Source organism: Marmota flaviventris, chromosome 9 (assembly GCF_047511675.1).
Source record: "Marmota flaviventris isolate mMarFla1 chromosome 9, mMarFla1.hap1, whole genome shotgun sequence".
Classification (NCBI taxonomy): Eukaryota; Metazoa; Chordata; class Mammalia; order Rodentia; family Sciuridae; genus Marmota; species Marmota flaviventris.
Window position 1 is genome coordinate 16,629,195 of NC_092506.1, and position 12,968 is coordinate 16,642,162.

General features: G+C 33.4%; 1 protein-coding gene across 1 annotated transcript; it reads left to right on the forward strand.

Moving 5' to 3' along the window:
* The first annotated feature begins 10,168 nt into the window (after positions 1–10,168).
* On the forward strand, positions 10,169–11,104 carry LOC114093758 (olfactory receptor 5W2-like). The gene has a single exon (XM_027936655.2). It carries the CDS (start codon positions 10,172–10,174, stop codon positions 11,102–11,104), a length of 933 nt encoding a protein of 310 aa, XP_027792456.2. The 5' UTR covers positions 10,169–10,171.
* The last annotated feature ends 1,864 nt before the right edge of the window (positions 11,105–12,968 follow it).

A 12,968-nucleotide genomic window follows, 5' to 3' on the forward strand; every position in this document is an offset into this window, starting at 1 on the left:
TAATAAGGAACATTTGGAATGCAAAAGTTTAAAAAATAGTTTTATAAAGGTCAGTTTAGTTATTTTTTAATAATTTTCTACACTTAGTTTACCCCAGAGTGTTTTGGAAACTTGTCTAAATAGCAGCTTGAGCAACAGAGGTAAATTATAATAAAAAAAATAATTGTATTTTTTCTTATCTCTTATTGTTTATCCTGCCAAAGTATTGCTGACAGTATGGAACATTCTGTGGCATCTCAGAAACAGTGTGAGCCACTATGTTATGACAGTGTGTACCAATGTCTTCATGGAGAAATCATTTCAGTGCTATGGTAGAATACTATAGTGGGAATTCATTGCAAAATATATTTCAGAAACCAATACATTTTGCTGTTCATAAATATTATTCTGTGATAATAAATACTTATAATCTTTGATCTGGAAATACCTGAGTAAAAGTATATTTACAACAATATTCTCTCTATTACAGCCAAAATAATTTTAGTGCCAGTTTTAAAGTTCTCTATATAAATTTTCTTGATATTTCTCTCCTACAATGTTCTTTTTCAGCATTTCTGGTGCTTCATTTGGTAAGAAGAGAGCACACACTCTCCAAACTACAATCAAACTGAACACTCTAATCCTGAATTTGGTTTCACTGTTATTCAACCAAGTTTATAATCATACAGAGCATGTTAGATGCAGGGTTTCTAAACAAAACTTTTTATGCCAGTCACATCCTTGACATACTTAAGCATCTATTAGTGATAATATCTACATTGGGTAGATTAAAGTTGCAAATTAAATTCTTACATTTGCTATACTACTGCCATTTGGTAGTCAATAATTATATCACAGACATTATATTGTTTTTCAGAAAACATGATTATTTCTAAGTAAGAAAATAGTAAAAGTTAGAATGTGTCAGTGGTTTTTAGAGTTCCTCAGGCGATTCCAATGTACAAGCTGGAGCAGCATGAAGAGAAACCCTGGCTCAACTCAGCATGCTTAATAAGCACCCTGAGGGCTGCCATCATCTGCTATGCTTCCTGGAGTCCTGCCCTCCTCATTATACAGGGAGCCTGCTGTATTTCTTCACTAATGGCAGGTGCTTGCTGAATTCCCGTGGCTGTAATGCAGCTAGCAAAGCTGAAATTGTATTTTAGATCCAACACAATCATCATTTTGAGAAGCTGACCACCTACCTACAATATGACTAAGACCTTTCTAAAGCATCTTTGCTGAACTATGTGTGGTCCCTGTGCTGGTATCAAAAGGAACTTACTCTGCATTTCAATATTGGCAGTAGAAACCTGAAAGTATTATGGGGTTAGGAGGTTTATGTTGAAGTCTCATATAATTACTTCTTTAAACTAATTCTAACCTAGGAATTGATTGGATAAATGTAGCTCCCAGCCAGGAGCCTACTGAGAATGATACCCAGAAGAATCCAGCCTTTTCAGTGTGCCATTTATAAACACTTAATTTTCAAATAAAACCAATTATAAAAGTGTGCTTATTCCAAACAGATGTATGCATACAACTGAATAAAGAAGATATACAGAATTTTACATGTCACTTTATCTATCTGGGGTGATGGAGGATTCTTCTAGCTATGTCCACCGAAACTTTGTACTACTTTATACTTCTAAATCACTAAACTGTTGATTTAGAAGTATAAGCCACAATTACCATGTCTTATGTTAAGAAGCAGAAGAATGGACGATGGGGGAAATATTGGATATTTATTTGTGTGTGTGAGTGTATGAAAATTCTAGAGATAAATAAGTAGTACAATCTTTGTTTCAACTACTGTTGATATCATTACAGCTGGAACACATAACTTACTTTTTTCAATAATCTATTTCAAACTCTCTTCAGTCTCAACAAACACCTCAACTGTTATGATTTCTTTTCTGGTAAAAGTATTCAAACTATTATTGTTAAAATGTCCATTTCACTAGTAGTTATTTTTATATTGAACTGTTTTACTTTTCTATTAAGTTTTTCCAATAGGAGTGAACATAATATAAGAGACTTCAAAGGCTCTCCTGCCTTCCATAAATTCTGCCCACCTTCCTCATTATATGGAAGTAACAACATAACTTATAGACAATCACCACAATCAGGACGTTTTTCCTGATGGTTCAGTAGCATGGGCATCCCAATATGACCAACTAACAGTCCTCCATGTAATTTGATGGAATTCTTGCTAGGATTTCGGGAGAAAGAATAATCAAACACATACCTACACATCAGTGATAAATCTATTGAAAGAGAAATTTTAAAAACAAATTACTCCATTCACAAGAGCTGCCCCAAAATAAAATACTTGGGAATAAATATAACAAAAGTGATGAAAGATCTCTACAATGAACTATAGAACACTGGAGAAAGAATTGAAAAAAGACTTTAGAAGATAGGAAGATGTGTTTTAATAAACAAAGCATATTTCAAAATTGTGAGGATGGAAGACAAAATTTTCTTAATGTACCTTCAGATACAAAATTGTGAGGAGCTGTATCTTTTTCTCCCTTAGTTTATCATACTTGATTTTGGTGAGTTAAGAGTAGTATTATCAACTTAGCATAGAAGACATCATTCCCCCAGGGGAAAAATGGATAATTATTCAAAAATCATAGCAGTCTCAGGATGACTCAAGGAGACATTTATTTATCCGCTATAACAGAGTAGGGCAAAAAAAAAAAAAAAAAAAGAAAAGAAAAAGAAAGAAAGAAAAGAGAAATGGAGGATAAATTCACAGAAGACTAGTGGGAAAATAGAATGTTTGAGATGTTTGTAGATGGCTAGAAATAAGAGACAGGAGAGTGTGGCCGGTATGAGCCACAGGGTGGGTACCATCTTTTGTCTCCAACAATGTGCTCTGTTGGAAACACAAAAATATTTTGCCCCTGAGGGTGTCTTGCTGTGGACAACCCTAAAGTGAGAGATGTTGCTGCTTGTAACTTGTCACTAATGGATTACTATTGTGTCACCTTAGGAATAAAACCAACATCCTTTTCGAACACACACATACCACTCACCCCAATGCTGCGGCCTTTCCACAAGTGCTCCCCTGGACATCAGTTACACAGATGCAGTATATGCATCCATGCTTCAGACCCCAGAATCACCAGAATTGCAAGCTAGATTGAATTCTGCACCCAGATGCTCAGTTTCTCTGTGCATGCCCATACTGTTGCCAATAGCTCTATTGCATTAGCAAGTTAGTATGTGCCCTGCACCCCAGAACTGCTGTATCTCCATTCATTTCCAACACAATCTTTCTGAGTGTACCTATGCTTTGGACAACTATTGCTATTGTTGGAAATTGTCTTTCCAAAGCTCATGTTAAAACCTATTTCTATTGTGGTATTATAAGGCAGGACTTTCAGCAAAAGTATTAAGTTATGACGGTTTTGCCCTCATAAACTCTTAGTACCCTTTCAAAATTGGAACTCTCTGGCACCTCTTAAATGTGACAATATAGCTTTTGCCTACTCTGCCATTTGGTGGCACCGAAAAGACACCTTCATCTTGGACTTCACAGCTTTCAGTGTTGTGAAACTGAACTTATATAGTTTATAAGTTACCCAGTCTGAGTTATTTTGGTTTAAGAGCAGGAACAGATGATGAAGTTCCTCTTCCATAGCAACCCGACACTGCCTGGCCTCTAAAACTGCAGTTTTCTTCATACACTCAGGCTCTATAGCCTGGAATTCCAGCTACTCAACAAGCACTCACACTTGGTACACCATTGCCAATAATATATCAGGAGAAAATGCATCATGAGCACAGATGCTACCACTGCCTTAAACCTCAGAGATACAATTTCTTCATGGGCACTCAGGCTTAAGACCCAAGTTCCTTGCCCATTCCTGAGGTTCTGCACATCAGACACCACTGCCACTCTCACCATAAGCAACCTGGACTCAGTGCCAAATGAAATACCCTTAAGAATTATTTCATCACTGGGAAAAAAATATAGTGTGGATGACACTGGAGGCTTCCCCAACCAAGTCTCCTACAGCCCTTATCACTACTTTGAGAATCCACAATGTTGATCACTAGGATCAATCCAATCTTCACCAACACTGACTTAAGCTAAAAGGTTTCATAAAGATCTTGACACTGTTCCCTCACTGGAGGCAGATCCCCTATACTTTGCTCAGACAAGATACTCACATGTTCTATGGGGGAAAGACATTCCACACTGACACCAGACAGGGTAAGTTTCTGTTAACTGTCTTCAAAGAAAGGGACACCCATAAATAGCCTTAAAAGAAGTTAAATAGTGAGCTTAAGGAATCTTAGTCAACATGAAAAAAATACAGAGCAATGATTCAACAAAATTAAATAATTTAACAACAAATCAACTAAAAAGGAGCTTGTGTTTACATCTGTGTGTAAAACCAGACAGAAATTTTGGAGCTGAAGAAAACATTTAATGAAATAAAAATGCAATAGGAAAATCTGCAGTATAATTTATTAAGGAGAAGAAAGAATCTGTGAACTTAAGGCAGAATATTTTAAAAATATATACTCAAAGGGGAAAAAGAGAAACAAATAAATAAGAAAGAATGAAGAAAACCCATAATATTTATTGGACAACTTTAAGACAGCTAACATTCATACCATAAGAGTTAAAGAAGGGGGATTGGAGATATTGAGTGAAATTTGCTTAAAGAAATCATGGTTTAAAAGCTATAAAATTTGGGAAAAATATAAATATTCAATTGGAGAAAATTCAAAGATCTATAATAAGGATCAAAGTAAAACTGACTATACTAAGCTATATCATAATCAAACTATTTATATGACATATTACTGAGGGAATAATATCAGCAACATGACAAATTAGCCACTCAACTTCCCTTTCTTTTGTGAATACACCAAATCTATGTTTATTCTTTGATCCATTTTCTTTGAGAGAAAATCAGAGACAAATTGAGAGATCCAACCCACTTGGTCACTGAGAAAATATCCACATTAAATGACTAGAATACTGTGAGATATACTCTCACATAGAACATGTCCTAGGTAGAGTGACATAAAATTGGTATATGAATATCTAATACTGATGTCCTCCTAGGGTGAGGAGGGCTTATATTTCACATTGCATTATAAACTCCAAATTCCTCCAAAGTTTGGCTCTCAACTCACCAACTCTGGCAGCAAACGGGATTAGATTTACATAATTCTTATTGGACAAAAGGGGAAAAAAAACATCAAGGAAAATGAAAACCAGGGAAACTCATTCCAAATTAAGACAATGAAGATGGCATGATAAACCTCCAGAAACTGACATGAGTGAAGTGAGGATTTGTGATTGAACTGACTGGAGATTAAAAGTAATCATCAAAGAAATGCACTCAGAATTCAAGATAGCAATGCAAAAATAAATGTAGAATTTTAACCAAGATTTTTTTTTTTATATATATATATATATATATATATATATATATATGCAAAAAGAAATCATATATATAATATATCTATATTAGCAAAAAGAAATCATATATTATATATATATTAGCAATATATATATATATTAGCAAAAAGAAATCATAGATCTAAATAATGCTATAACTGAATTAAAAAATTCAATAGAGATTTACTAACAAAATATAGATGAATCAGAAGTAAAGCTTATTGAAGTTCGATAAAGCATAAAGAATAAAATGAGAAACCATGGTGATTTAACTGACATAGGATACACCATAAATCATGACAGCCTATGCATTTTCTAAGTGACAGAAGGAGAAGTGGAGGAAAAACTGAAATATATTAAAATAAACAAGGCCAAAACATTCCAGGACTGGAGAAAGAAATAGATCCAAATATGATTCTTCAAAAACTACCCACACTGAAACCTGTCATAAACAAACTGACAAACTGTAAAGACAGAACATTTTTAAAGAAGGGAATTGTGTACAATAGGATTATCCAGAGACAGTCCGAATATTTCTACATCAGAAACCTTACAGACTAACAGAGACCATTGAGATTCCATGTTTAACCTCTTGAAAGAAAAAAAAAAATTAGAAACCAATAATATTTTAACCAGCAACCCTGTATTTTTAAAATTAAACAATGATAAAGACTTTCTGAAATAAACAAACATAGTTTAAAATCACTAGAACTGCTTTATAAGAATTCTAAAGGGCTTATTTATTTATTTTTTTTTACTTTGAAGAAAAGGGATAATAATTAGGTGCATGAAAATACACAACATATAAAATTCATGGGTAAAAGTACATTGTCAAATCAATATTCTAACATCATCATGGTGACTGATCAATTATCTCTCCCAGTATAGAGGTTAAAAAGTAAAATTATTAAAATAATTAAATATACAATATTTTATTAAGCATAAAAGTTATGAGAAATAAATTATATCATCAATACATAAAATATGAGAGAATAGCATGGAAATATAGTTTAAGTAGACAATGAAATTTAATAATAGTAATTTAATAATTCAACAAAATTAAATAATTTAACAACAAATCAACCAAAGTTGCCATCAGCTTAAAATAACCATTTGTATGTTCAAGTGGATTTATATAAGCCTCAAAGTAACCACAATGTAAATGTCTATGGTAGTGACATAACATATAAAAAAGAAAATACCTAAAACTTAGCACTGCAGAAAACCATAAAACTACAAAAGAAGGTTGTAATATAGGAAAAATGGAATAAAGGCTTCTTAAAACAACCAGAAAATAATGAGGTGGAACTAGTAAGTCCCAATGACCAATAATTACATTGAATATAAATGCATTAAATTCTTTAATTGAAAAATCATAGAGTGCCTGAATAGATTGAAAAATTAAGACCTATCTATTTGCTGCCTACTGGAAATTCATGTTTCCTTAATGGACACCTATCGTTTGAGAGTGAAAGGAGAAGCAAAAGTCTTTAGTGCAAATGAAAAGAGAAAATAATAGGGCTACTTATGCTTACTTAAGACAAAAAAATGACATTAAAACTGAAGAGGAAAGAAGACCATTATGTGCTGATAAAAGGGTCAATTCATCAAGAGGACATAACAATTATAAATATGAATGCACTCATATTGGAATTTCTAAATATATAAGGCAAACATTAGTGATCTGATGGGAGACATAAAAATGGGCAAAGAATATTGAGAGATAGTTCTTAAAAGAAAACACACATATGTTTAACTGGTATGTAAAAAATGGTAACATCTTTACAGATGTATGAAATGCATATTAAATTTACAATGAGATATTACCTCACATCCAGAGAATTTCATTACTATCTGTTAAGGAGGATTTTTGAAGATTAAAAAAAGACAAACTTCCAATTGTTTTTAATTTTGAAAGGAAATACTAAGAATAATAACAAACTAAATTATTTTTGAACAAAATATTTGATTTTTATATTGATTTTCCATGTCAAAATTCTTATGTGAGTCAATGTTGCACATATGACTCTATCATTAAGACAATAATTCACAAAGTCAGTATATTTCTACATTTGATCACTAATTACTAGCCTAAAATTCTTAAAAAAATAATATCAAACTATTATTTTTGAAAATCCTCATTTCAGGTTTCATAGGGGACACAGAGAATAAACATTGATCTTGTCCCTAAGGTCTTACATGCAGTAGATAAGCTTTGGTAGAATAAACTAGCCTTTACTCAAGTGTGTATATGTGTGAAGAATGTGGTTTAATCCTAAAATTAATGTGGGTGATGTCTTTCCTTTGGGGACTGAGAGTATGGCAACAGGAAATATTGTCTTTAAAGATTCCTTTGATATGCATACTTATAGCATCATTATTCATAATAGTGAAAATGTAGAAACAAATCATAACTGGTGAATGGATAATGAAAATATATTACATACATGAAAATAAATGTTATTCAGCTCTGCAAAATAGGGTTTTCTGACACATGAAAAATCATAGATGATTCCTGGAAATATTAGACTCAGTGAAAGAAGCCTGAGACACATGGCCATATATTTTAGACTTCTGTTGATATGTACTCTCCTTATTACGAAACACACAGCCTCAGAAGAGGTTAAAGATTGCCAGGGCTAGCAGAAAAGGGAGAAGTAAGGTGCCGGCTAAGAGACGTTTTTCTTACTAAAATGATAACAAATGTTCAGTGATTGGATAGTGTTGGTGGCTGCACAGCCTTATGAATATACAAATGAAATGTTTATTTTAAAAGGAAGAATATAGCCAGGCCTATAATCCCAGCTGCTCAGAAGGCTGAGAAGGGAGAATTGCAGGTTCAAAAACAGCCTCAGCAAAAGTGAGGTGATGAGCCACTCAGTGAGCCCCTGTCTCTAAATAAAATACAAACTAGGGCTGGGAATGTGGTTCAGTGGTCCAGTGCCCCTGAGTTCAATCCCCGGTAGCCGCCCCCACCAAAAAAGGAAGAAAAAATAGCCTATTAATCATAACATTAAAAAAATGATATCAAAGGGTAATAATGTTCCTAATGTGAGATGATAAAGGAAAATGTTTCAAAAATCAAGAACTGAAGAACAATATAAGAGTTAGGAGTGATTGAAGAACTGTATGAGTTTCATTTGATTTCCACTTTGGAGAGTGACAATTTTGATTATACGTAGCAGTATGTATATATACTTTACAGTTTTTTTCCTGATATAGATCAATTTGGTGAAAATAGTAAAGAATTGAAGTTTAACATTAGCTAAGCCATTGCGTTACACACAGGGGCAATACTGAACCAGGAATCTAATTAACACATCAAACCCTGAGGGAAAGAGCTTCAGAAACTGAAGTCCCAGTTGCTACCAAGTAAAATAAAATGCTAATTGCTGAGTGTTCAGCTACCAAAGACCTGCTCATCTCAGGTAGGTTCTCAAGTCTCCAGATGTAAAGACAAAGGGAACAATTTTTCAAATATTATTTCTTTAGGAAAAAAAATGAGAATTTTGTAAAGGAATTATTTTTATGTTTGTTCACTGACATCCATAGATTATTCTATCTAATGCCTGAAGATGATCGTCTTCCCCCTCTGAATAGGAAAAAAATTGATTGAATTAAATAATATCCACATAATAACATTGAAAGTATTGTATTTTAGAATAGTTATTCATGAAAATGCTAATTTCTTTTATTATTATGCATGCACATACGTACATGAATTGAAGGAGTGTTTAAGTTTGTTTCTTGTCCAAAACCTTTGACTTACTATATTATGGATAACAATATGTACAAATTCAACTTCATGTGAGCTACATAGTCTCTTAGACTTTAAAATAACCCACTAATACACATCACCTACATTTCAGTTCTCGTATTTCAAGAGAAACATATTAGTACCAGACATAGGCATGAATATATATAAACCAAGAGGCTTGTATATCTACGAACAGGTATTGATCCTAATTCTGTTTCCATTTTTAATACAAAAAAAATGTAATGAAAAGCAAGTTTGTGTGTTAAATTCTGTCCATTTTGCCTTCTTTTAACAGACTTCTTTGGTCATAGGACTTATCTTTTGGTACCAGACCACTTCCATAAACAGGTAATGAGTACTTTAGTAAAATTAAAACAGACTCTTGAAATGGTAAACAGAACCTATTTCATGTCTAATCAAATACTAAAGAATCATAGGCCAATAGAGTAACAGTAATTTTCAGAAGTAATTGGGATTTGCTCCATATTTCTAGAATGAGCACAAATGTCTTTTCAATAAGTCATGATTTTTTAGAAATACAGTGAGAGTAATCAATTTATTTTTTGTCCATACAAATTTCTTTATGCGTATAAAATTCTTATTCCTATATCTTACAAGTTGTCTCTCTGGCATCTGTGTTTCTCCATATCATTTTGAATACCAAATGTGATTTCCATGTATGCAATTCTACCTCTTGAAACAAATAAAGTAGGAAACAAATTTTGGGGACTTGTGGAAAGTCAGAGATCATGAATGGCATGTAGAATTATATCAGTTTCTGTACTGCCTACCTCAATATTTATTTTTTTATATCCACTTTCAAAAACATAACCATGATTTTTAAGAAATGAAATATGGTGGGCAATTTTCCTTGGGTAATAATGACAATAAGGAAACCAATGTTATTCTGTCTTAGCAATATACCATTGATGTTCAAAAGTGCAAAATATGCATTTGTAATTTTTTCATTGTATTTTAGAAGTTTTGAATAAGAAGAGAGTAAAATGGACAGAAAAAATTGCTCCTCATTGACTGAATTTATTTTCATGGGAATTACCAATAATCCTGAGATGAAAGTGACCCTATTTACAATATTTCTACTTGTTTATCTCATTAATCTTTTGGGAAATCTTGGAATGATCTTCTTAATCAGAGTGGATCCCCAGCTTCACATTCCAATGTACTTTTTTCTCAGCCACCTCTCTTTCTGTGACCTCTGCTATTCCACAGCAATTGGGCCCAAGATGCTGGTTGACATATTTGGCAAGAACAAGTCAATTCCTTTCTTTGCCTGTGCTCTGCAGTTCTTCATCTCCTGCACCTTTGCAGATTCCGAGTGTGTCCTGCTGGCAGTGATGGCCTTCGATCGGTACAAGGCCATTAGCAACCCCCTGCACTACACAGCAGAAATGTCCAGCAAGTTATGCTTCCTGCTCATGGCTGGAGTTTACCTGGTGGGAACAGCAGATGCTTTGTTACACACAACATTGGCATTCCGCTTATGTTTCTGTGGGTCTAATGAGATTAATCATTTCTTCTGTGATTTACCTCCACTTTTCTTCCTTTCTTGTTCTAATATACAAGTGAATCAACTAGTATTATTCACCATTTTTGGTTTGATTGAATTAAGTACCATTTCCGGAGTCCTGGTCTCTTATGGCTACATCATCTCATCAGTCTTAAAGATCCGCTCTACTGAAGGGAGGCTCAAAGCTTTCTCCACCTGTGCCTCCCACTTAACTGCTGTTGCAATTTTCCAGGGCACCATGCTCTTCACATATTTCCGGCCAAGTTCTTCTTACTCTCTAGATCAGGACAAAATGACCTCACTGTTTTACACCCTTGTGATTCCCATGCTGAACCCTCTGATTTATAGCCTACGTAACAAGGATGTGAAAGCGGCCCTGCAAAAACTTAAAAATAAATGGTGTTTTTAAATATTTATACCAAGTCCCAACCCCTTGCACATATGTAGTAATTTTTATTTCATAAAATCATATGGTAAAATTTATGCAAAAGATTTTCTAAAGTTCTTTATGATAATGATAATTAGTACTCAAATCCAATAATAGGAAAATGTAGCTCCCCAAACATGCCATGCTCCATTATGTGTCTTCTACTTTCCCTCACTATTTTGCCCAGGCTGGCTTCTCACCTGCAATATTCTTGCCTTATCTCATGAGTTGCTGTGATTAAGGGAATTTATCATTATGCCTGGCTATCCATTTTTGTCTTGAATTTCAATATAGTAAGTACTATGTCTCTATGAAAATATCTCTATCTTGGCCAAGTTTTTATTTGCTCATTCTTTCATTCAGGTTGTTATTTCAATTATATTAAAATTTACAATGTTTTTATTAAGTGCTATTAAGTGCTCTAGGAATTGAAATGTTTTTATTTTCTGTAGTAATGAATCCTATAAACAAGTGGAAGTATAATGCATTCATTGTCTAAGGATACAGATAACTCACAATAAGACTTAAACCTTCATGAAGCCAAAAGGCTAGGAAATAACAAAATGTCTAAATCGGTTGTGTAGGAGAGTGTCTTCCTTGGACTGAGAATCTCAATCCAGAACTGTGGAAATGCAAATTAGGTAAAGGAATGGATCCTGGGCAGGAGGTCTGGGAATTAGAAAGGTCCTGACATAGACAAGTCTTGTCTTTTTAGAAGCAAAGCTTTTCAACATTCTTGAAGAACGATGAATAGAGGCTTTTTAAAGATAATCCTTGTGCACTAACTGTTAACTATCCATCTCCATCACATCCTCCAGGAAGCTCTTTCCCTTATTCCCTGGTTCTTTGTTCTGCTTAAATGAACCTTTTTTTTTTTTTTTTTTTTTAGTTTGGACAACTATCTACTTAAAGAATTGTCTTAATATCACTCTGCATGTGAAATGATTTGCTTCCAATACAAACTTGTGCATGTCCTTTGCTCAAGGACAAAGTAAGCCACCATTTTATCTAAAGCCCTTGCATTGCCTTTGTGAGAAGACACAGGGAAACAAACGAAGCAATAAGGAAATACAAACATGAGACATTTATGATGTTGTTATATGCCAGTATATCTAAAGTAACTTATTAGGTAGGGCATGTGCCTTAAAACACAGACACACACACACACAAACACACACGTTTAATACATATGTACAATAACATTTAATAAATTATATATAATATAAAATAGGTGTGGATACCATGGTAATAAATCTATAAGGAAATAGTGATTTTATGGGAAGTAAACTGCATTCATGTATGCATACTCATAATACTCACTTATTTCATCTTTGTCTACTCTAGTTTTCTTTTCCCTAAAGCAGTGAATCAGCTCTTTGAGAAAATATGGATTTGACCATATATGTGAAGGATTAGACTTTCTTACCTTACCACTAAGAACTAATGGATGTCTTCTAGCTAAGTGCCTTTCTGAAAATATTTGAGAATAGAATGAGAGCCCAAGAATCCCCTCTGCCTTTCGAGGTAACATTAATGATTCAAATTAATGCATTAGATATTACCATGATGGAGAAAACCCATGATGAATGTTTTTTTTTTAAACAGGTGTTAAAGATTTCCACTTGTATTATATTTCTTTTTTAAATTATTTTTATTTATATATGACAGTAGAATGCATTACAATTCTTATTACACATATAGAGCACAATTTTTAATATCTCTGGTTATATACAATTCCTATCTTCATAAATGTACTTTGGATAATAATGTCCATCACATTCCACCATCATTGCAAACCCATGCCCCCACCCCTCTTCCATATCTAGAGTTTGTCTATTCCTCCCAT